The sequence below is a fragment of the Nerophis lumbriciformis genome, linkage group LG22 (assembly GCF_033978685.3).
Source record: "Nerophis lumbriciformis linkage group LG22, RoL_Nlum_v2.1, whole genome shotgun sequence".
Taxonomy (NCBI): Eukaryota; Metazoa; Chordata; class Actinopteri; order Syngnathiformes; family Syngnathidae; genus Nerophis; species Nerophis lumbriciformis.
This window is the reverse complement of record NC_084569.2, coordinates 27,573,094-27,599,958: the sequence shown is the minus strand read 5'-3', so window position 1 is coordinate 27,599,958 and position 26,865 is coordinate 27,573,094. Positions and strand designations below refer to the sequence as shown.

The 26,865-nt window shown below is 41.0% G+C and overlaps 1 protein-coding gene across 1 annotated transcript; it reads left to right on the top strand.

Annotated features, from left to right (window-relative positions):
• Positions 1-2,611: 2,611 nt before the first annotated feature.
• On the top strand, positions 2,612-26,774 carry foxred2 (FAD-dependent oxidoreductase domain containing 2). Its single transcript, XM_061973516.2, has 10 exons — positions 2,612-2,745; positions 3,136-3,350; positions 5,389-5,694; positions 5,766-6,017; positions 9,762-10,082; positions 13,158-13,324; positions 13,436-13,601; positions 20,263-20,489; positions 20,558-20,728; positions 21,676-26,774. Exons 2-10 carry the CDS (start codon positions 3,142-3,144, stop codon positions 21,894-21,896), a joined length of 2,040 nt encoding a protein of 679 aa, XP_061829500.1. The 5' UTR covers positions 2,612-2,745; positions 3,136-3,141; the 3' UTR covers positions 21,897-26,774.
• The last annotated feature ends 91 nt before the right edge of the window (positions 26,775-26,865 follow it).

Here is a 26,865-nt window from a genome sequence, read left to right as displayed (position 1 = left end):
ATTTTTTAATTAAAATAAATGCAATCCTTCTGTGGGCATGATTCCTTCTTAAAACTCATGACGTGTCGCTGGCCAAATTGAAGACGTCGGCGGGCCGTTGTTCGGACATCTGATTTAATCAAAAAGCTCTAACGATTCAATGTTTTTGCACCATTTTTGTACTTGTCGACCATAATTCCACAAGAGACATCCTGGATGAAAACCAACGTTTCCCGTTCAACGTGATACAGCTCGAGAGGTACTGCAAAGAGGAATCGGCCAAATGTCCCAAAGATAGGTGTGCCAATCTTGTGGCATCGTATTCAAAAAATAGTTGAGGCTGTGATTGCTGCCAAAGGTGCATCAACTAAGTATTGAGCAAAGGGTCTGAATTTTTTTAATACAGTTGCTATATATGTTTTCAAACCCCGGCTGAGTCATACCAAAGACTATAAAAATGGGACCCATTACCTCCCTGCTTGGCACTTAGCATCAAGGGTTGGAATTGGTGGTTAAATCAACAAAATGATTCCTGAGTGCGGTCACCGCTGCTGCTCACTGCTCCCTTCACCTCCCAGGGGGTGGAACAAGGGGATGGGTCAAATGCAGAGGATAATTTCATTAAACCGAGTGTGTGTGTGACTATCAGTGGTAATTTAACTTTAACTTTAAATTAAAAAAAAAAAACTTTTCGCATTGTTATTATTGGGTATTGTCTGTAGAATTTTGAGGACAAAAGTTTTAACTCATTCCATTTTGGAACAAGCCTGTAACTGAGTTAAATGTGGAAAAAGTACCTTTCGGATGCACTGTAACTGTGCCAGTTTGCAGGAACTTTCCAGAAGTGCTAAATATAGACGCAAAACCGTAGCCGCAGAACACTTTCAGTCTCGATTAATCACATTGCGTGTGCTTAATGATTATATTTGCATTTCCTCTCAGTACTCCGGGCTTTCTCATAATCACCATATATTCTGCGTATACATGAAGACAGACACGCGGGAAGGATTGTTCTCTATATTTTGCTCATTTAAGAGACTCTGTGCACAAACGTAGTAGTTCAGGTTTTAAAAGAGATCTTTGATCATAATGGGAAAATAACCCGGATTTTTCATTAACTTATTATATTTTTTTTTATTGAGGGCCACATTGTAAGTAAGCCCCATTTAACTATGAATATATATATAAATATAAACATATAACAGCATTTTTACACAATGTGCAAACGCAAATGTTTTTGATTATTATATTTTTTTACACAATGGTGGATAACTTGCCTTGAAATTGTAAGTCCAGATGAGAAGCAGATATTTAAGAGTCTATTTTTGATAACAAAAAAAAATGCTCGGAACATTAGATCAGGCCCGGCCCTAACCAATCTGGCGCCCTAGGCAAGATTTTAGGTGGCGCCCCCCCCACATCGGCAGTGAAGTGTATATACTCACAAGAAACCGAATAGCTTTGTCTTTGACCTTTTTTTTTTTTTTTTTTACTTACAACTATACCTAATATATAAAGGGGTGGACAAGTGACTATTACCTACAGGGCAAACATTAGCTAACCAGAAGGCAATAACAATGTAAACAAAAAACACCTGCTTAAAAGATCTAATACAAATGTCCCTGAGGAATGTAAGGTGAGTACTGTAATTACCTAACGTTACATTATTATTTTCCATAACAATTTAGCCCCCTCCACAATATTAACCCGACGTTAAAACAGAACTAGCTATTTATTGATTAGCAATTGCCGAATCATGTAACATTAGCTTAATGCTAAAAAGCCAGGTTACTATCACATTCTGTAACAGACAAATAATTTCATGTAGGCTAACGTTACCTACCTGCTAACTCTGTCTTTTCTCGTTTCTACTCCTCTTCTTTTCTCTTTTTTCTTCCCTGGGCACCTGACAGTTTTGACCGTTTTGACATCTTGTGTTGATTTTTTGATGTGGTGACGTCCAAAAAGAGTCATGATACGGGAAGGGAGGGGGCGCACCGTGCGGGGGAGGGGGGGCGTAATGTTGTAACAAATAATATTTCTATTAAATAGGCTTTACTTTGCATTTTAATTAACGTGGGATTATTTTTTGTATTTAGAAATAATAATACCAACTTTTTTTTTTCTTTTTTTTTTTTCTCCAACATTTGTGGCACTGGCGTGGCGCCCCCTGATGGACGGCGCCCTTAGCATTTGCCTATACGGCCTATGCCACGGGCCGGCCCTGCATTAGATAATAGTAAAGTATATATAATAAAAACAATTAAAATAAATAAAAAAAATCACACATTTGACTGGATATTGGAAAAAAGGAAAACAACGAGATAAACCGTTTTAATGTGAAATAACGGGTTAATGTGATCTATGACAGCACTAACTAGTTGCACTTAAAATAGAACACAGTTCTAAAAATAAAGTTTGGACATTTATTAACAAGTACATGTTTAAAGCTTTCATTTAATGTCTCCGTACATTATACACGTCTTGAATTGTCAAGCAAAATCAAACACAGTTTTTAAAAATCTTTTTTATTTATATTTTTCGAATCAAAAACAGGTTGTTTTATCCTGTAGCCACGCCTCTTTGGGCGGGGCGACAACCAGTGGACAGAGAGTGGGCGGGGCTAATACATCTTCAAGCGAACATATTCTCCCACATTCCTCGATCTCTTCGGACCAAAACACAGAAAACATGTAGAAAATGTCAGCGGAGTTGCTTCTCTCCACACCACAGATGTCGCCTTCAAGGGAGCCGTCGTCGTAGAAGGTAATGTATGTCGCTGTCTGTCTGGTTTTAACTAACACTCGGTTCTTCTGGTTCAGCGGGCGACGGCAGTGACTGTGTCCGCCACAGAGTGACATAACATCGGCTAGGGAGCTCGAGGAGGGTTGGGGATTCTGGTGCCTTGTCTCCTGTGGCCTCTTTGCACATTTTCCCCACTTTGTACCGCTTTATAATCAAACTGCCCCGTTGTATGTCCTAATAATTCAATGCTGAGATGTTAGTTATAATGATGGCCCACATTCCCATGCATGCTGGGAATTAAATACATATTATGATCATTCATTGTTGAAAAAGTGTCTGTTTTATCAGCCTGATGTCAACATGTGTGCTGCAGAATTCTATTAATCAAACACTTGTATTGTTCTGTTACAGCAAGTTATGGATTCCCGCCTTCCATGTTTGATCGTTTTCATCCTGACTGGCCTGACCCCATCATGCCTTGGAGACGACAATGGCACCCGCCGTCATGACTACTGCGTCCTTGGAGCTGGACCTGCAGGGCTGCAAATGGGGTACTTCCTCTCCAAGGCTAAACGAGACTACATCATCTTGGAGAGGAACTCTGGACCAGGCAGCTTCTTTCACAAGTAGGTGGTAGGGATGGGCGATACGACATCAAAGTCTATACCACAGACTCCTGCGATAACTACAGTAAATAACAGGGGTGTCAAACGTACGGCCCGCAAACAGTTTTTTTCCGGCCCGCGTGATGAGTTTGCTGAGTATAAAAATTAGCTGCTTTTTTTTTTTTAACGAAAGAAACTGCTGTTCTAAATGTGTCCACTGGATGTCACAATAGCAATTCTGTTAGGCAAGCAAACGGTGTATACCGGGGCCAAGCAAGGGGTACACAGTAAAGGGTGACTGGCTCCTCCTCCTCGACCCACATGAAACTTAAAACCTGCCGTTTTATGTCTTCTGCTTCGAACACATGGTTATTTGGCACCCTCGTTGCCCCAAAATGTCTCTGTCAAACACGAGAAAAGTGAACTTAACCCTTTTGAAAAGTTTTTACCTCCGTTTCTTACGGTTTGTTGAGTCAGCACTAGATTGATACGTGGACATGACTAAGGAGGTATTTGATACCCCGAAGAGTTTACATGTTGTGTTTTTTGTTCAATCCCAGAGAGTCTGTGACTTAGTTTAATCCTGGCTTTGTAGATACACTGAGACCAAGTCTGAGCTCATTGTGTTTTTGAAGCTTAGACAATTTCCTCAGAATTTTCAACAAACTTGAAGTGTTTTGTCCAGAGGATTATTTGTACATTTTCATAATGTGCTTGTTCTATTTTTGGCCAAAGAAAACAACCTGAAGTTGTCTTAATTTTTAAGTTCTCATGCCATGATTTTACCACTTGTAAATAGATTTTCCTCCATGCGGCCCCTGAGCTAAAATGAGTTTGACACCCTTGGTATATACCGGTACAGTATATCACAATATGTTATTCGGCAAATGAATGACAATAGAACGATAGAATTTGGCTGCTGAAGTATGCGGTTAACATATTGCACCATTTCCGGTTGTATTATAATAATACAAATATCGATCTAAACACTGTAGTATCGACCATATATTGATACTATACTCGGTATTGTTACTGTCAGAATTTGTATCGATCCGCCCACCCGTGTTTGCATTTAAAGGCTCTAGGCGGTTAGCATGGCTTATTGTATCCTCCTATGGTGTAGTGTAAGTGAAGTGAATTATATTTATATAGCGACTCAAAGTGCTTTACATAGTCAAATTCATTATCTACATATTTGAGTTACATTTAAAGCAGTGTGGGTGGCACTGGGAGCAGGTGGGTAAAGTGTTTTGCCCAAGGACACAACTGCACTGACTAAGATGGCGTAATCGGGGATCGAATCTGCAATCCTCAAGTTGCTGGCCCGGCCGCCCTACCAACTGAGCCACGTCGCCCATGTAGCATATGTAACAATTCCTCGTCCTCCAGTGATAATAATACATGCAACAAACTTAGTGTGTTTGCTGCCATGGAGGAAAAAATTAGTTAGCTGCTAAGGGTGAAACAATAAATAAATCGATTTTCAAATGAATTGCGATTTGTATTTGTAACGATTCTTAATCGATTAAAAAAAAAATTGATTAAAAAAAATAATACTTTTTTTTAACCTGTCCTGTCCATCCACTCTGCTGTACATATTTACTTTAGAAAAGAGAAATGTTGGATACTTCTCTTGTTGCCTTATTTGTATTTGAATTTAATACAATTTTAATAAATAAAAAAAGTTTTCTTTTGAATAATATAGAAATCTTGTCAGAGCTGTTTATCTATTTTATGGAGGAATGTAGTCAGTCATAGAACTGGCACCCAATGTTATTAACAAGTATTGATTTTGAATCGAAAATCGTTTTGAATCGATTCTGAATCAAATCGTTAACTTCACGAATCGAATCGTGTGGTGCCCAAATATTCACAGCCCTATTAGCTGCTACGTCGCTAGCAAAGACGCTACATTACGTTCAGGACCTGCATAAAGTATATCATCAAAATGTATTGTCACAATATAACTCTACGGTTGATCACATTGATATCATTTAGCAGGTATAGAAAGTTCTTGTTGTGTTGAAGCACACTCCCCCTGTGTGTTTGGCACGTGTAGATATCCCAGGCACAGGAAGCTCATCAGCATCAATAAGATCCACACCGGACGGCAGAACAGGGAGTTCAACCTCCGCCATGATTGGAATTCCTTGCTGAGCGACAAGCTGGATCTCCTGTTCCGGCGAGTGAGCCGGGACTTTTACCCGCCGGCCGATGCCTTCCCGCTCTACCTGGCCATGTTTGAGAGGGAGCTGGGTCTGAGGGTCACATACGGTGTGGATATCGGAAGGATCAGGGCCGTGACGTCGTTGACGAGCAGGATTTACGTGCTAACCGACCAACTTGGAAAGGACTACACTTGCGGGTGATTCTGTTATCCTGCTCCACCTCACGTGCACGTAAACATCATGTCACATTGTGCTCTGTGGCCCTCAGCGTTCTTCTGGTGGCGACCGGTCTCTGGGTTCCTCAGGAGGCAGAATTTGTGGGTTCCGACCTGGTTGAGGGCTATGAATCCATCTCCACTAACCCTGAGGAATACACGGACCAGGCTGTGCTGATTCTGGGCAAGGGGAACTCTGCTTTTGAGACGGCGCAGAGCATCTTGGGGAAAGCTAGCCGGGTCCACATGGTCAGTCGCAGTCCTGTTCGCCTGGCCTGGCAAACTCATTACGTTGGAGATCTCAGGTAGGACGACGGTCATTTCAATTAATCCTATATGATTCCCATTATAAACTAGGATATGACTTTATTTCATATAGTATGTAGTCGAAGTGTACCGATACATTTCCGATTCCTTGAGTTTTGAGTATTGACTGATAATAATCTGGAATAATACAAATATTTGTATTATTTAGGCCAGAAGTGCCCAATACGTCGATGGCGAGCTACCGGTCGATGGTGGAGGGTGTGTCAGTCCATCGCCAGCCAGGCATTGAAAAATAGTCCTAAAAATTAGCGATCACAGATCTTCACTGTGACGTCACTTTCGTCAGTTGATTGAGATTCACGGCACCTGAGGGTCTTGTGAGATGACACTGGCTGCTGCCAGATCATTATTAAGAAAAAATGACCGACAGAAAGGCGAGAAACACTTTTTGACTCCGTCAAAACTCTAAAGACCGACTACACAGTTCCTATCTTCAAAATAAAAGCCCTGCTCCATCCTGCCTGCGCTAACAAAATAAGAGTCTCAGAAAGCTAGCGCAAACAAGCTAGCAAGCTACGGAGTTTGCAGCCAATATATTTCTTGTAAAGTGTATAAAAAGGAGTATGTAAGCTGGACAAATAAGATTGCAAAAACCAACCACTTGTATGTGGTTGGTTGGCATGATGCTGGACAGAAAGGAGGACTTTTTTTTCTCCTCCATTTGAAAATGTGGAAGTTATCATCACTACTGTCTGATTCCAATCAATGCAAGTCATCAGAATCAGGTAATACACCAACTTATATTCTTGTCTTCATGAAAGAAAGGAATCTATATGGTTAATCATGCTTTTATTTTGTACACTTTTAACATGTGAACAAAAACGGAAAAATACATACTTGTAAATTATGTATATATATATATATATATATATATATATATATATATATATATATATATATATATATATATATATATATATATATATATATATATGTATATGTATGTATGTATGTATGTATGTGTGGGGAAAAAAATCACAAGACTACTTCATCTCTACAGGCCTGTTTCATGAGGGGTTCCCTCAATCATCATCTCCTGATGATTGAGGGAACCCCTCATGAAACAGGCCTGTAGAGATGAAGTAGTCTTGTGATTTTTTTCCCCACACATACATATATTGCGCTCTACTACGGTATCGAGCACTATTTTTTGGATAACCTTATTAAGACATATATATATATATATATATCTATATATATATATATATATATATATATATATATATATATATATATATATATATATGTGTATGTGTGTGTGTGTGTGTGTGTGTATATTAGAGATGCGCGGTTTGCGGGCACAACCGCGGAGTCCGCGGAGTCCGCGGATTATCCGCGGATCGGGCGGATGAAATTAAAAAGAATTAGATTTTATCCGCGGGTCGGGTCGGGCGGTTGAAAAAAAAAAAATTAGATTTTAAATGGATTCAGGCGGGTGGCAGTTAAACCAATTCGGAAATATATATACATAGTTAAATGTTGTTACCCACATACGAAAAACGAGCAGGCACCTGCTGCATATGCCACAACAGAAAAAAAAAGAAAAAGAGATGGACACTTTTACGGAGCGGAGAAGGGACGCCGAGGCCTTTTCCCCCGAGAGGGCCCCACCGGGAGCCGTAGCTGAGGCGATCAGCGAGAAGGGCCCGACACACGTCCAGGGTCACCACCGCGCCCACCGCACCGACACCCCGCCTCGTCCGCCTTCGCCGCGGCCGGCGTCACGCGCAGCAGGTAAGCAGCTTACCTGCCCGCCACCCCCGTGGCCGGGGGCTCGTAACAGGGGTCACTCCGCGCGCAGTGCGCTCACGAAAGGGGTGGGGCCCATACCCGGCCGTCGCCGGCAGCGAGACGCGCTTGGAGGTGCGCTCAGCGCGGCTCCCATATGATTGCGCACTGGTGTGCGTCTAGGCCGTGACAGCGTGGCACGCGAATGTCTGTGCTGCATTGGATCAGTCTCCTTTCTTTAACAGGCAAAAGCTTTATAACCTCACTAATGCCTTGCATCGTCTATATTAGATATATAACAACGGGCGGGTGCGGGCGGGTGCGGTTCTGATTAAATGTTAGAAACGGGTGGATGGCGGATGGTTGACGACTTTCTGATGCGGTTGCGGATGAAATAATTGCCTATCCGCGCATCTCTAGTGTATATATACATATATGTATGTATATATATATATATATATATATATATATATACATACATATATATATATATATATATATATACATATATGTATGTATATATATGTATCTATATATATATATATATATACATACATATATATATATATATATATATATATATATATATATATATATGTATGTATGTATGTATGTATGTATGTATGTGTGGGGAAAAAAATCACAAGACTACTTCATCTCTACAAGCCTGTTTCATGAGGGGTTCCCGCAATCATCATCTCCTGATGATTGAGGGAACCCCTCATGAAACAGGCCTGTAGAGATGAAGTAGTCTTGTGATTTTTTTCCCCACACATAGATATATTGCGCTCTACTACGGTATCGAGCACTGTTTTTTGGATAACCTTATTAAGACATATATATATATATATATATATATATATATATATATATATATATATATATATATATATATATATATATATATATATATATATATATATATATATATATACACATATATGTATATATATATGTATATATATATATATATATACATACATATATATATATAAATATATACATATATGTATATGTATATATATACATACATATAAATATATATATGTATGTATATGTATATATATACATATATGTATATGTGTATGTATATATGTGTGTATATACATATACATATATGTATATGTGTATATATATATACATATATGTATATATGTGTGTGTATATATATGTATATATATATACATATACATACATATATATATATATATATATATATGTGTGTGTATATATATATATATGTATGTATATATATATTATATATGTATGTATATGTATATATGTACATTATATATATATACATAATATATATATATACATTATACATATACATCATATATATATATATATATATATTTATATATATATATATATATATATATATATATATATATATATATATACAACATATATATATATATATATGTATATATATATATATGTGTGTGTGCGTGTGTGTGCGCGTGTGTGTGTGTGTGTATATGTGAGGTAGATCACCTCGACTTGGTCATTTAAAAAGTAGCTCGCCTGCTGTGCTGAAAAAGTGTAGGCACCCCTGGTCTATGCTTTAATATTATCCAATGTTCCGAGCATTTTAAATATCTGCTTCTCATCTTGACTTACAATCTCAAGGCAAGTTATCCACCATTGTGTAAAAAAATATAATATTCAAAAACATTTGCCTTTGCACATTGTGACAACATGCTGTTATGTGTTTATATTTATATATATTCATTGTTACATGTGGCTTACTTACGATGTGGCCCTCAATAAAAATTAGTTTGACACCCCTGGTATGATAATTGTGGTCTTAACTGTATATGGTGTGGAATTTATTTGTTGAAAATATGCTACGAGCTTGAGTCATGACAAACAATTATAATTTTACATTTAGACAAAAAGAGTGTTTTTTTTTTTTTTTTTTTTAAATGAACAGTTTTACATTGATTCTGGTCATATTGCAGCATAACTTGAACTTTTGTTCGTGTTTTCAGGGCTGTGAATAACGAGCTGATAGACACCTACCAGCTGAAGTCCCTTGATGGGTTGGTAGAAGCCAGCCTGGAGCGAATAGTGATCGTCCAACAAAAGGACCAAAGCAGGAAGAAGTCCAGCACAAAAGCTGGCAAAGAGGAGAAGGGACAATTGTATGTGACCATAAATAAGTACGTACAACGGCAGTCCGAAAAGAACAGCTCGGATGTGACAGCGGAGGAGCTGCTTGGACATCACATCGACAACTTCTCCCTGCGCAAGCCCTATGACCGTGTGATTCGATGCCTTGGCTTCCGATTCAACTTCAGCGTATTTGACAGGTACAGCTTTTACTTTCAGCTGTGGAGTCCATCAGATTTATCATTTGTGTAGGAATACCTTAAAGCAGAGGTTCTTAACCTTGTTTTTCCACTACAGAGGGGCCCGGGTCCCACTCAAATATGAACACGGAATTAGTCATCTTACTCTTGAATTTAAATCATATTTAACAATTACATATAACCTGCTTATACTTTACAACCTTGTCAAGTGATATGAAAGCATGTGTTAATCACAAAGATTAATATTTATTTAACACATAAACCTTAGGCTTAGGTCAGGCTGATTAGAAAAATTGCTAATAAAAACTGATGAAAAATACAATTACGCAGTACTAAAATAAATACATTCTTACTAAGTTATTAACAAATAATAATGATTTATACAGTATGTTTCTTAAATAAACTGTCAATAAGATTAAAGTGCAAATGAAAATACAGCTTCACCACTTTAGTTATAATTTTTGTGCTTAAACTTCTCCGTGACTTTAGCTCCAGACTTCTTTGGTTTGATTGATATTGTCATTATTGCCACAAGTGGTGGAAAAGGGTATCACAGCTGAGTACCATACGGACCACAGCTGAGGAACATATATTTTTGGGCGGCCCTTTAGAAGGTGCTCGCAGCCCAACAATGTGGTTCGAAAACACTGCCTTAAAGGACCCATAGCGTCCAGAGGACCGAAATGTCACTAACAATTTTCCATTTGGTATTTTTGGCTCCTGAAAATAAATCTGGCTGTCATTTTCCATAATATCAATGAGTTTTTGAGTAATGTGTAGGGGTGTACTTGGAACATCCCTCTTTCCATCGCCAGACTCAATATGTTGCCCTCCCCTGGTGTGTTGTCATCTACAGAACTGGAGCATGGAAAAATATTATTTTGATCACTTCAATGCATTTTTTTTGTCACCCTGATCCACGATTCTTACAAAATATGAGCAAACATTTTTTTGAAGAATCGCCATTTCTGGACTTCCCTGCTCTTCCATAGACACCATAGCCTGTGTGTCCTCATGCTCTTGAGGAAAACATCAGTAGAAGAGGATGCTAAATATAATACTAGCGTCTTACCTCCTTTTTCTGTAGTTTTTGAGCACCACTTCTGCTCTTCTTTCTCCATTTTCCTGCAGGTTCTGACTCAGTTTTGCTCTTGTCGAGGATGCTCCTGATTTTTGGGATCGCGTTTAGTTTGAGTCTTTAACAATTTTTCTATCCAAACTCAGACCGAAACACTTCTTCAAAATCAGAATCATTAAAATGATGGCTGTACATTACACTCCTCTCGCACGGTCCGCCTCAGTCAAATACTTTCCTCATCATTTGGAAATGTACGCAGGCTGAGTCCTTCATTAGTTGTATAGCTGCAAGCTGCAACAGTATATCTGGCAGATATATTTGATCATTCCTTCAATATATGCGTGGAAAAATAACATGATTCGGGATGAAGATGCTATCAACATAGAGAACTGGGCAATATGAAATTGCCACCAGTCTTCTGTAGGTAATGTCAGCAGGCTGATGCAGGCCCCGCCCACATTTTGGAGCTAAAAATGGGCGTTCCAAAATGTGCTGAAAGTCAAGCCTAAAATCACTACTGTGCTTATTTTGGGGGATTTTACCTGAAGACATAATTTTTAGGTCCTGAAATTTGAAATAAGTGCAAACATTGTCAGCGGGGTTAGTGCGTGTGCCTCACAATACGAAGGTTCTGAGTTCGATCCTGGGCTTGGGATCTTTCTGTGTGGCGTTTGCATGTTCTCCCCGTGACTGCATGGGTTCCCTCCGGGTACTCCGGCTTCCTCCCACCTCCGAAGACATGCACCTGGGGATAGTTTGATTGGCAACACTAAATGGTCCCTAGTGTGTGAATGTGAGTGTGAATGTTGTCTGTCTATCTGTGTTGGCCCTGCGATGAGGTAGCAACTTGTCCAGGGTGTACCCACCGCCTGAATGCAGCTGAGATAGGCTCCAGCACCCCCGGCGACCCCCAAACAAGGGACAAGCGGTAGAAAATGGATGGATGGATGGATTGTCAGCATTACTTTAGGTAGTAATCATTGTGCCTGGTGGTATATATTGTGAACATAGCTATGTGCACATGGACACATTTAATCAGATTAAAAGCCTAACCGGAACAAAAATGCTTCATGTAAACACTCCATTCGGAATATTCTGACCCGATCACACACGTTCGGATCAAAATTTCATTGCAATAGAGACGGGGGGTTTATGCCGATAGTCATTCGATTTGTAGCGCATGAATACACATCTTTCAAAATTTGTGTTAAAATTATCTTTACTGCACATGTCTTTGATGTCAGATGTACTTTGGTTGTAGAGGTGGGACTAAATGTAACAGTCTCGGAATGAAGCGATTGTCTTGCCTCTATCTCCCCCTGTTCAACATGCACAGAAGTAACGTTATATACTGTTGACTTTGTTGCTTTAAAACCAGACTAACAAAAACACAAGTATGGTCTGGAGTGTCAAGTGTCGATGTAACAATAAAAGAAGGTATCCAGTTGTCGTGATAACGAGCTGTTTTATTCACGACATTACAGCTCCTCCAAGTGCTAACTGTTAGCCTCAGACAACTTACACATATCGCAAAATAAAAAAGTACAGAACAGCTCCTTTTCAAAAAGAGAGGTAAAACAAAAGTAGTAAACACAAGGAAAAATTATTGATAAATATTGTGATAAGGTCGTAAAAGCAGAAAGGCACAAATCCATGTTTGTTTACAGTGGAAGTCTTCTGCTTCTTCAGCACCTGCAGTGATAGAACTCGTCCAAAAGATGGCGCCATAGCACAAACAATACCAGACCGTTTATGTTAGGTTCTGCGCATGTCAAAGTAAAGTATTCCGATTTAAGGTGTGATGCATGAAAATGCACGTCATAATCGGATCATTTTTTCCCAGGGTCCATATACTCAGGAACATTATAATCCGAATTATAATCAGATTAAATAAATGTTGTCCATGTACACGTGGCTATTGTCAATATCTGTGTATTGCCTATTAACTAAATAGTCTATTCACTTTTGTTGTTATGTACAAAAAATATCCCCACCAGTTCCAGCTGCCCACCTAAGAGTGAAAATGCAAGAGGGAGGTTGCCAAGGGTGAACGCCTGGTACGAAGGTTCTGACACCCCTGGTTTGTTTGTAATTGGAGCTGCCGCTCACTCCAGAGACTACCGCTCGTCAGCTGGTGGTTTTGTCCATGGATTTCGCTACACAGGTAAACATTTGCCATTTGAGTCCTATTCAAAAGGCTACTAACGCTTTATATTTGCCAACTGTATGGTCTGACTGCAATAGTGGCATTTAATGACTACTGTTTGTGTCCTAGTGCGAGCTGTACATCGTGTGCTTGAACACCGTTACCATAGAGCACCGTGGCCATCAACTCAGCTGTTGACAACGCAGCTGCTGTCTGCAGTTCTGAAGCGGGTGGGCGAGGCCTCCGGGCCCTACCAGATGTTCGAGATGCTTGGAGACGTGATATTGTTGAGAGGGTAAGTTGTTTATTCTTTCTGCAAACATGTCTGATGGCCAATGCCAACGGTGTATTTAGACTTAGACTTAGACTTCCTTTTTATTGTCATTCAAATTTGAACTTTACAGCACAGATAAGAACGAAATTTCGTTTCATAAGCTCATGGTAGTGCAGGATAAAAAAGCAATAAGGTGCATGTATAAATAATAAATATATATAAATAAAATATATATATAAAATAAATAAATATATATACATATATATAAATAAATAAATAGATTACTGTACAGATAAATATATTGCACTTTTTCCACATGCGTCCACGTTTATGGATGTATGTTATATTGTCTTTTTAATTCCATTTTGGGGGGAGTTGAGGGGATAATTTAATTTAATTATGATGCGTTCAAGAGTCTTACGGCCTGAGGGAAGAAGCTGTTACAGAACCTGGAGGTTCTTCTTCGGAGGCTGCGGAACCTCTTTCTAGAGTACAGCAGTGAAAACAGTCCCTGGTGGGGGTGGGAGGAGTCTTTGCAGATTTTCTGAGCCCTGGTCAGGCAGCGGCTTTTTGCGATCTCCTGCATAGGAGGAGGAGGAGTCCTGATGATCTTTTCCGCCGTCCTCATTACTCTCTGGAGAGACTTCCAGTCTGAAGCATTGCAGGCTCCAGTCCAGACAGAGATGCTGTTGGTCAGCAGGCTCTCTATAGTGCCTCTGTAGAATGGGGGAAGGGAGCTGTGCTCTTTTCATCCGACGCAAAAAGTGCATGCGCTGCTGAGCTCTTTTTACAAGAGCTCCGGTGTGTGGGACCAGGTTATATTGTCAGTTATATGCACCCCCAGGAACTTGGTGCTGCTTACTATCTCCACCGCTGTGCCGTTGATGAAGAGTGGAGCGTGGCTGGACTGGTGCTTCCTGAAGTCAACGATGATCTCCTTGGTCTTGTTGACATTCAGGACCAGGTTGTTGGTTCCGCACCAGTCAACCAGATGTCTCACCTCCTCCCTGTAGTCCATGTCTTGGTTGTCACGGATGAGGCCCACTACTGTCGTGTCGTCCGCATACTTCACAATGTGGTTAGTAGTGGACCTGGCGCAGCAGTCATGAGTCATCAACGTGAACAGCAGCGGACTCAGGACGCAGCCCTGGGGGGAGCTGGTGCTCAGGGAGATGGCACTGGAGGTGTGGTTGCCCACTCTCACAGGTTGGGGTCTGTCTGTGAGGAAGTCAAGTAGCCAGTTGCAAAGAGGGTTACTGAATCTGAATTTGTGAGGCATGTGAAGTAGTCATCAACGAATCGTTCAAAACCGGCAATTTTTTTTTACTGAATCATCATACACGCCAGTGAATTAAGTAAATAAACCATGTAATTATTCCCTTGTTGGTGTTTTTATAAATGTATTAGCCCCATAGAAACAGCAAGCAATATGTTTCTGGCCTCAAATCAACTCTCTTTTCCACTTCCTGCCCGAGCTAAATCACTGGCTGTGTCACAGTTTGGCGGGTGCTTGATCCACGACTCACCGAATCCCAGATACTGAGTGAACGAACTACGAAGTGAACGATGGGTCCCACTAAATCATTGTTTGTCGCTGAATGCTCAACTGGTCCTTGGGGGCGGGACCTCAAGATGTCGGCGAGTCAAGAAGGAATCACTGAAAAATGAATTAATGTCTTTGTGAGGCTGTAGTACTCTGTTATAGTTACAGTTATAGTTACAGTTATAGTTCTGCTGTCACATATGATAGACTTGTATTTATTCCACGTTAGCAATATAGCGATCTCATTCAATTAGCATGAATATTGTTATTAGTTGCACGGGATCAGGCACAGGCAGAGAGCGAGACATAAGTGGTTGGTAAAAACTACAACGCTGTCAACTCTTACGACTGTGGATGTACAAACCCCGTTTCCATATGAGTTGGGAAATTGTGTTAGATGTAAATATAAACGGAATACAATGATTTGCAAATCATTTTCAACCCATATTCAGTTGAATGCACTACAAAGACAAGATATTTGATGTTCAAACCCATAAACTTTATTTTTTTTTGCAAATAATAATTAACTTAGAATTTCATGGCTGCAACACGTGCCAAAGTAGTTGGGAAAGGGCATGTTCACCACTGTGTTACATGGCCTTTCCTTTTAACAACACTCAGTAAACGTTTGGGAACTGAGGAGACACATTTTTTAGGCTTTTCAGGTAGAATTATTTCCCATTCTTGCTTGATGTATAGCTCAAGTTGTTCAACAGTCCGGGGGTCTCCGTTGTGGTATTTTAGGCTTCATAATGCGCCACACATTTTCAATGGGAGACAGGTCTGGACTACAGGCAGGCCAGTCTAGTACCCGCACTCTTTTACTATGAAGCCACGTTGATGTAACACGTGGCTTGGCATTGTCTTGCTGAAATAAGCAGGGGCGTCCATGGTAACGTTGCTAGGATGGCAACATATGTTGCTCCAAAAGCTGTATGTACCCTTCAGCATTAATGGCGCCTTCACAGATGTGTAAGTTACCCATATTTTGGGCACTAATACACCCCCATGCCATCACAGATGCTGGCTTTTCAACTTTGCGCCTATAACAATCCGGATGGTTCTTTTCCTCTGTGTTGAGTAGGGTTGTACAGTATACCGGTACCAGTATAATATCGCGGTACTAACGAATCAAAAACGGTACTATACTCTGTTTGAAAAATACCGGTTCCCAACGGTCATAACGGGGCGTCGTCGTCAGGTCATGACATTGCTGGTTGTACGAGCAGAGGAGCATGTTCGGCAGCGCACACACACGGAGTATTTACAAGCAGACACTGTGTGTAGACAGAAAAGAGAGAATGGACGCATTTTGTCTTAAAACCTAAGATTAAAGGTGAAGTTGTAACACCGAAAAGCCCTCAGGAAGAGGTGCTTTAAGACATGGCTAGCTAGTTAGCTGCTAACATCCATCCACAGTTGGCAGTGTTTTCACTAATCTTTGCCTCCATGGCGACAAATAAAGTACGTTTCTTACCGGCGTCACTGCGAACAAAAACTAGCGCGCCTGATTGTAAACAAATGCCATGGGTGGATCTACACCTAGCATCCACTGTACTGATACCAAGTACAATAGCGTATCTAGTCGATACTACTATGATTACATCGATATTTGTTATTATCACAAAATCTTTTTTCGTTTAAAAAAACTTCATATTATGTTTATAAACTCAGGAAATATGTCCCTGGACACATGAGGACTTTCAATATGACTAATGTATGATCCTGTAACTACTTGGTATCGGATCAATACCTAAATTTGTGGTATCATCCAAAATAAATGTAAAGTTCAAACAATAGAAGAATAAGTGATTATTATATTTTAACAGAAGTGTAGATAGAGCATGTTGAAACAGAAAATAAGCAGATATTAACAGTAAATGAACAAGTAGATTAATAATCAATTTTTACAGCTTGTCCTTAATAATGTTGACAAAATAATACAATGATAAATGACACAATATGTTACTGCATACGTCAGCAGACTAATTAGGAGCCTTTGTTTGTTTACTTACTAATAAAAGACACGTTGTCTAGTACGTTCACTATTTTATTTAAAGAAAAAACTGCAATAAGAAACATATAAAATAAATGATAAATGGGTTGTACTTGTATAGCGCTTTTCTACCTTCAAGGTACTCAAAGCGCTTTGACACTACTTCCACATTTAGCCATTCACACACACATTCACACACTGATGGCGGGAGCTGCCATGCAAGGCGCTAACCAGCAGCCATCAGGAGCAAGGGTGAAGTGTCTTGCTCAGGACACAACGGACATGACGAGGTTGGTACTAGGTGGTGATTGAACCAGGGACCCTCGGGTTGCGCACGGCCACTCTCGCACTGCGCCTCGCCGTGTAATGTACCCTAAGATTTTTTGTTAAAATAAATCCAATAATGCAATTTTTTTGTGGTCCCCTTTATTTACAAAAGTATCAAAGTATCGAAATACATTTTGGTACCGGTACCTAAATATTGGTATCGGGACAACCTTAGTGCCGAGTGAATCAAGTGAATCTCGTCACCAGCCAAGTGTGAGCTTTTGCGCATGCACTTTATGATAAGTGAATCAAGTGAATCGATTCACTTCGGTGAGTGACTCATAGGCACCCGAGTCAGTAAAAAAAAAAAAATCACGTTCACCATCACTAATGTTAAGGTTTTATGCCGTTGATTCCAAAACCAATCATCCATGATTAAGGTTGGCAAATTTGTTTATTTATTTATTGAGAGTGCTATTTAACAATATCAGCACAATATTTAGTTCCTTATTCTATTCTATTACATACAATTGTTGAGCAAATCAAAGTCAATAGTACACAATAAATAAACAAAAGCAAAAACTACAAGCTACTACTCATTTAAACCATTTGGTTTTTGCCCTCAAAGTCCTCTTGTGTTCAGGGAATTATTCCCTGAACTTTAAAAAGAGGATTTTTGAGAAAAAGATAATTTCGACCTTGGTATCAATCATATACTCATACTCCCCTTGGTATTGACACCAACAATTTATGGATCGATCCGCCCGTCTCGTATGTGTCAAGTACTGACTATGACAATACTGACACACCAACAGTTGTAATAGTATCCTCTCTCTAGACTCTTATCTTGTTAATTTCTTGTTAATAGCTGCTTACTTTCTGCTGTAACGAGGTTGCATCTACACTTCCATCCATCCATCCATTTTTTACCGCTTGTCCCTGTTGGAGTCGCGCGGGGTATTGGAGCCTATCCCAGCTGCACATGTGCGGAAGGCGGGGTACATCCTGGACAAGTCGCCACCTCATCGCAGGGCCAACACAAATAGACAGACAACATTCACACTCACATTCACATACTAGGGCCAATTTAGTGTTGCCAATCAACCGATCCCCAGGTGCATGTCTGTGGAGGTGGGAGGAAGCCGGAGAACCCGGAGGGAACCCACGCAGTCACGGGGAGAACATGCAATCTCCACACAGAAAGATCCCGAACCCAGAATCGAACCCAGGACCTTCGTATTGTGAGGCACACGTACTTCTTGAAGTCTATTAAGCACCTATTTGTTGGTGTTGCTTCAAACTGGCTTAGCTATTAGCATGCCTGCTCCTGGCTTGCTCTCAGTGTGTAACATGTTTAGCATTGTCTTCCAGTGATACTTAATGATACTTAAGAGACTAAGAAATGTAGTTCATAATGGAGGTGATTATTATTGACTTATCGGAGTGGCTCATAATTAGATGCTTGCCGCTTGTCAGCTGAGAGACTAAAAATAAATGTAGTGTCTCTCTTTAAGAACCGAAGTGTGTATTCCAACTGTCATGGGATCACACTCTTCAGCCTTACCGATAAGGTCGATTCAGGTGTACTGGAGTGGAGGCTACGCCGGAGAGTCGAACCTCTGATTCAGGAGGAGCAGTGGGGTTTTCGTTCTGGCCGTGGAACTGTGGACCAGCTCTATACTGTCAGCAGGTTCCTTGAGGGTGCATGGGAGTTTGCCCAACCAGTCTACATGTGCTTTGTAGACTTGGAGAAGACATTCGACCGTGTCCCTCAAGAAGTCTTGTGGGGAGTGCTCAGAGAGTATGTGGTATCGGACTTCCTGATTGTGGCGGCCCGCCCCTCCATGATCAGTGTCAGAGCTTGGTCCGCATTGCCGGCATTTAGTCGGACCCCTATCCAATGAGGGTTGGACTCTGCCAGGACTGCTCTTTGTCACCGATTCTGTTTACAACATTTATGGACAAAATTTCTTGGCGCAGTCAGGGCGTTGAGGGGATCTGGTTTGGGTCTCTGCTTTTTGCAGACGATGTGGTCCTGATTGTTTTATCAGGCCAGGATCTTCAGCTCTCACTGGATCAGAAGCAACTGGGATAAAAATCAGCACCTTTAAGTCCAAGACCATGGTTCTCGCCCGGAAAAGGGTGGAGTGCCATCTTCGGGTAGTTGACGAGATCCTGCCTCGAGTGGAGGAGTTCAAGTACCTCGGGGTCTTGTTCACGAGTGAGGGAAGAGTGGGTCGTGAAATTGACGGGCGGATCGGTGCGGCATCTGCAGTGATGCGAACCCTGTATCGGTCCGTCGTGGTGAAAAAGAAGCTGAGTTGGAAGACAAAAAATGTAATTTACTGGTCAATTTATGTTCCTATCCTCACCTATGGTCATGATAGGACAAGATCATGGGTACAAGCATTTGAAATTAGTTTTCATCGTCGGGTGGCGGGGCTTTAAAGATAGGGTGAGTTTAGGGCACGTCGGAGGCCACGGGGAAGCCCAAGGACACTTGTGTCTCCCATCTGGCCTGGGAAAGCATTGGGATCAAGTGGGACGAAGTGGCTGGGGAGAGGGAATTCTGGGCTTCTCTACTTAGGTTGCTGCCCTTGCGACTCGACCTCGACCACAATGGTATTCCTATCTCCTATCTATTTAAATTACATTGACATGCACCACCGCAAATAAATTGCAGTCCTGTGGAAAGTGTAAACACTGCACATAGTGAAGTCAAACAACCATACTCTCACTGAGCAATCTTGACTGGACAGAATGTTAGGGATTTACGTGTAAGGGAACTTATTTCACTCACTGTTGTTACCTGCTAGGTCCTGGTAATTCATTATTGTGCATTCTTTCCTTTGTAAACACGTTTTCCCCACTTAAAGATCTCACTGCCAATATGTGGAGGAGTTCCCACTCCAGGCCTTGCCTCAGTTCTCTTCTCTCTCGGGCCACGAGGTGTCCGGACATGGACTGTTGGTTCTAGTGATGCAGTACGGGAAGAAGAAGATCGACTATCTGGGAGGAGGCCGGGCGGTAACAGATTGGACCAAAGCTTGGAAATCCAACTTTTTGCACCCAGTTTTGTACTACTACGACATGCTTCCTACTGGTGAGTAAGACTTGGGGTTTAAAGTAGCAAAATGTGTGCGGAAGTTGACTGAAATGATTGTATGATAGAGGAAGAGATGAAGCATCGTCCCCACGGGTGGCCTTTGCCAAGGCCGAAGGCAATTCATCACATGGTTGAGGACTTCCTCACTGAGTGGGATGGTCCCATATCTCACATTCAGCCTTTGCGGCGATTCCTAGAACACTGTGTCCACACTGACCTCAGAGCCTTCTATGCAGGTAAAAACACCCTGGGAAGTCCAGTCCAGTTAATTGTTTTTACGTTCAAGGGGTGTTGTTTGTTAAATGGGAACCACACTTTTTTTTGGAGTTTCATTATGAGAGACAAGAATAGACGTCTTTTTTTAGAGTATTAAAGATGATGAAAAAAACCTTTGGAAGTCGTCGTTGTAGCCTTCAAAGCCTCTAAAACAACTTCAAAACCCTCCATCAATGTTTTAAATACACACTGCAAGTATATCTATAATGTAGTAACAGACACCTTCATAACAATATGTAATACGTTCAATATACACACTGTAAGTGTATATATATAATGTAGTAACATACACCTTCATAACAATATGTAATATGTACAATATACACACTGCAAGTATATTTATAATGTAGTAACAGACACCTTCATAACAATATGTAATATGTTCAATATACACACTGCAAGTATATATATAATGTAGTAACAGACACCTTCATAACAATATGTAATATGTACAATATACACACTGCAAGTATATATATAATGTAGTAATAGACACCTTCATAACATTATGTAATATGTACAATATTTACCGTATTTTGGTCCGAAGCATGCTGATGTGTTACTACGCTAGAAAAAGAGTTCCTCAGCGTTCACTCTTCCAATAACAATGTTACTACAGTTTGGTTATTATACAGGTTACAGAACGTAAATTAAGTATTGTTGAGGGTTTGTGAATGCATTTTTAAAGTGATTTAGAGGTAGAACTGATTCCTCAGGTTAGCTGCATTGCTAGTCGCCATTACGAACGAGACTATTTTTACATGTTAGAATGCAAAAAAAAAAAAAAAAACGTTTAATTTTCTTGTCTCTCATATTGTGAATGATTGTTAAAATAAAAAAAAAGTGCAGTTCCCCTTTAAATGACAGAGCTTCAAAGTTACTGACTGTTTTTTCCCCCCAAATATAGAATCTTGTTTCCGCTTATCCCTCACACACCGGAAGCCGCCGCTGTTTTGTCGCCAAGGATACTTGAAGCAGCAAGGTATGGTTGATAGTAAACCGCAGCACTTTCCTCCCACTATGCCTGGAGAGCAGCGTGCGGACACAGCTGGAGCTGACGCTGCGTTCCCAAACTACCTGGCACAAGCCGGAGCCGCCATGTCGTCAGGAATAAAACTTGACTTGTGATTGTTTTTAATATATTAGTGTTTATACGTGTGACACCATCCAGGTCTCTATACCTCCAGCACGTACAAATCCAGACAAACCATTAAGATCACTGGTTCCTCACCAACTGATCCTTCATTTTGTCGCCAAAGCTCTAGATGTTAGCCACTTGATCTGCCAAAGAATAAATGATTGCCCTTGCTTTAGTTTTGTATATGTTGCACAGTGGGGCAATGCAATAGAGTATAGTGAAATATGGCTGAAAACAGCAAAGAAGCTAAAGAAGAACGTTCTCATGTTACCGAGCAAAGGTTGCCAAGCGTCCCTTGAAAAACAGAATTGTCCTGTATTTAGAAGCAAAGGTACAGTAGGTCTGGGTTCCTTTTTGCCTCATCCCACATTTAAGGTGTGAGTAAAGAATGTAGTCGTCGTCGTCGGCATCCTTCCGTCTCGGGAGACGATGAGGTATATCCAAAAAGGGGGGTGGGTCTCACTGCGAGATAGCCCCTGGCACCCGTTTCTTTCGCCAATCGAATGGGCTTAGAACCGGTATCTGCTGGAGTGACCTCTCCAGTGGAACTCTCCAGTGGATCTACACGGCCTGGGCATTGAACTATGGAGGGCAATCTGTTGTCCAGGCAGCAAGCCCCCCTTCTCCGCATGGCTGGTGGACCCACGGGAGCGACGAGTGTCGATACAACTTGGCACCAGTGATGCCGCAGGAGTTGCCGGAATGACGCTACAACGTCAAACCGCCTTCAGGACTCCAGCTCCTGATTTTCTGTCGGGGTTTACTCCCTTTGCCTTACCCTCCAGTGGGTTGACCGCAAGGCAGCGGTGGTTTTGAGATTGGAGATTTCCTTCTCCTCGATGGGCCCCATCTGCCCGAATGCGGCAGGTAGCACGGGGGTACATCTTACCCGTGGCGGTATAAGCCCGACCTGACTCTCAGAATGCAGTACCGACCTCATAAGTCCAAAAGAGAAAGATATGATACAGCTGGAGTGTCCAAACTACGGTTGACAATCCAAATGCGGCCCGTCAACGTCTTCAATCTGGACCGTGACACGCACTGAGTTTTATAAGGAATCTTAACGGCAGGGAGATTGCGTTCATTTTAATAGTCTGACCATTTTAATGCAGACATATTTTCGTCATCCAGTGGACACATAAGTACTTCAGTTCAAAGACCTTTAATTATGGTCTGAATGACCCAATGCAAAGAACCTTCCCTAGTCATGGTGCAAAAAAAAATCCAACCAACACAAACTGTCAGCTCACATAACACAACCTTTTCACTGAACTTTGTGGATTTTATTAAAAAAAAAACAACAACTTCCATGCGCCATTAAAAAAATCTAAATTACACCCATTTAAATCCATTACAAAGCATGATGGAAAAAAAATGCAAAACACTCTCCACACTTATCCATGTTTGGTGCATTTTAGCTGCTTGGTATTTCTGATTGATTACAAAACTTTAAGGAGGTTGTTGCGTAAGTAAACAAGGTAGGAGTCTAACCTTAACATACTCTTAATATCCAATTATATTAATTATTAATTATACATCCATTATATTAATATAATGTGTGTGTACACATTATATATAAATATATAAATAATAATAATGGATTAGGCTCCAGCACCCCCCGCGACCCCAAAGGGAATAAGCGGTAAAAAATGGATGGATGGATGGATTAGATTTATATAGCGCTTTTCTAGACACTCAAAGCGCTTCACAGAGAAGTGAGAATCCATCATTCATTCACACCTGGTGGTGGTAAGCTACATTTGTAGCCACAGCTGCCCTGGGGTAGACTGACGGAAGTGTGGCTGCCAGTTTGCGCTTACGGCCCCTCCAACTACCACCCATCATTCATCATTCATTCACCAGTGTAAGCGGCACTGGGGGCAAGGGTGAAGTGTCCTGCCCAAGGACACAACGGCAGCGATTTGGATGGTAAGAGGCGGGGAGTGAACCTGCAACCCTCAAGTTTCTGGCACGGCCGCTCTACCCGCTACGCCATGCCGCCCCATATGTGTATATATACACTATATTTCCAAAAGTATTTGGCCACCTGCCTTTACTCACAAATGAACTTGAAGTGCCATCCCATGGAATTGTCCAAAATGTTTTGGTATCCTGGAGCATTCAAAGTTCCTTTCACTGGAACTAAGGAGGACAAGCCCAACTCCTGAAAAACAATCCCACATCATAATTCCTCCTGCATCAAATTTCACGCTCGGCACAATGTAGTCTAAAATGTAGCGTTCTCCTGGCAACCTCCAAACCCAGACTCGTCATCAGATTGCCAGATGGAAAAGCGTGATCCATCACTCCAGAGAAGGCGTCTCCACTGCTCTAGAGTCCAGTGGCGACGTGCTTTACACCACTGCATCCGACGCTTTGCATTGGACTTGGTGATGTATGGCTTAGATGCAGCTGCTCGGCCATGGAAACCCATTCCATGAAGCTCTCTGCATACTGTACGTGGGCTAATTGGAAGGTCACATGAAGTTTGGAGCTATGTAGCAACTGACTGTGCAGAAAGTCTTTGCACTATGCGCTTCAGCATCCGCTGACCCCTCTCTGTCAGTTTACGTGGCCTACCACTTCGTGGCTGACTTGCTGTTGTTCCCAAACGCTTCACTTTTCTTATAATAACGGTGACTTTGTAATATGTAGGAGCGAGGAAATTTCACGACTGGATTTGTTGCACAGGTGGCATCCTATGACAGTTCCACGCTAGAAATCACTGAGAGCGGCCCATTCTTTCACAAATGTTTGTAGAAACAGTCTCCATGCCTAAGTGCTTGATTTTATACACCTGTGGCCAGGCCAAGTGATTAGGACACCTGATTCTCATCATTTGGATGGGTGGCCAAATACTTTTGGCAATATAGTGTATATATATATATATATATGTATATATATCATCGGCGGTCACTCGAACGAGTATGACGATCCTCCTGGTAGGGGTGTATCCTTTTATGGAGGATGCCTGTGCGTGACTTTGTTTTACGTGGGGAGACTGGTGCACTGACAGTCACCACACGATCCTTGACCGAATCGGGTCAGGGTCCAGTGGCATGGAGTCCAAGACGACTGGGGACCCTTTTCTGCTGCAGCCTTCTTCCGCCATCGCAGCCGTTGTGGTAGTTCTTAAATCTACTGTCTTCCGCCTGCTCCGCCGTTGAGGTCTTCACCGTATCCCTGGCTAGGGGGCAGTCAGGTACTAGGCCTTTGCCAAGGTCTACCTGGGGTAACATTAGTAAAGGGGTTAACCTACTAGTGCCCCAAGACTCCATAGAGGAGCCTCCACTGCCGGATGCACTTTAACGTCATGCCTATATATATATATATATATATATATATATATATATATATGGACATGTGTGTATGTATGTATGTATGTACAGTACAGGCCAAAAGTTTGCACACACCTTCTCATTCAATGTATTTTCGTACTTTTCATGACTATTTACATTGTAGATTGTCACTGAAGGCATCAAAACTATGAATGAACACATGTGGAGTTATGTACTTAACAAAAAAAGGTGAAATAACTGAAAACATGTTTTATATTCAAGTTTCTTCAAAATAGCCACCCTTTGCTCTGATTACTCTTTTGCACACTCTTGGCATTCTCTCGATGAGCTTCAAGAGGTATTCACCTGAAAGGGTTTTCACTTCACAGGTGTCATAGTTTTGATGCCTTCAGTGACAATCTACAATGTAAATAGTCATGAAAATAAAGAAAACGCATTGCAATGGGAAGGTGTGTCCAAACGTTTGGCCTGTACTGTATGTATGACTTAGACTTAGAATTCCTTTTTATTGTCATTCAAATTTGAACTTTACAGTACAGATAAGAATGACATTTTGTTGCATTAGCTCGTTGTAGTGCAGTATAAAAGAGCAATAAGGTGCAGATATAAATAAATAGATTACTGTACAGATAAATATATTGCACTTTTGCATATGCATCCACGTTTATGGATGTATGTTATATTGTCTTTATATTCCAGCGAGTCAATCTGTTTTTGGGGGGAATGGAGGGGATTATTATGATGCATTCAAGAGTCTTATGGCCTGAGGGAAGAAGCTGTTACAGAACCTGGAGGTTCTGCTACGGAGGCTGCGGAACCTCTTTCTAGAGTCCACCAGTGAAAACAGTCCTGGGTGGGGGTGGGAGGAGTCTCTGCAGATTTTCTGAGCACTGGTCTTATATGTATGATATATATATATATATATATATATATATATATATATATATATATATATATATATATGAATATGTAGTCGACTTTTTCCCCTCGACCAAATTTTTGAGCCCAATGCGGCACTCAAGTCCAAAAGTTTGGACACTTCACACCCCTGTGATACAGTATTGTCTGCTCACCTGCATGGATCAATTAACCAAACCCCTCTCCTTAATGCTTCTGTCACACGAATTCTCACAGGAATGAGGCAAAAGCTAACCCACACCTACTATATATGTCCCTTCTTCAACTGAAAATGGGTGCATGCTGTCTCTTATTATAGAGATAATTACAATTAGTTTGTGAAATGTCAACGCCTCAGCTTGGTTATCTGTTTTAGCTTCTGGTGTCTGAACTTATGTGAGTTTAAAAACCCCCTATAAGGAACAATAACAAATATTTGCTGAAGTGATAGTATAATAAAATGTTTCACATAAATAAAAAAGGCACAACCAGGTTTGGATCTGCCAACAATGTCTCCGTTATTTCTATTTCAAAAGTTGGCAGCCCTGTACCGACCCTAGATGGAAACCTTGTCTTTTGCAAATATGTGTTCCTTGCAAAACATGTACCAATGTTCCCTTTTGTACGACAGGAATCAACATCATTAAACGCATTGTTGTTGGTGACGGGAAATGTGTCAAGTACATACTTCACTTGAAGTCAGTTCACAAAATAAAAAAGGCACAAAACGTTAAAGGGGATCTGCACTTTTTGGGGAATTTTG

Bases quoted from the DNA above. Each gene is read 5' to 3' on its own strand.
- foxred2 (XM_061973516.2), top strand. From the start codon at position 3,142: ATGGATTCCCGCCTTCCATGTTTGATCGTTTTCATCCTGACTGGCCTG. The intron at 6,018-9,761 runs GTAGGACGACGG...TCGTGTTTTCAG, and splicing joins CATTACGTTGGAGATCTCAG to GGCTGTGAATAACGAGCTGA. The intron at 20,729-21,675 runs GTAAAAACACCC...CCCCAAATATAG, and splicing joins CCTCAGAGCCTTCTATGCAG to AATCTTGTTTCCGCTTATCC.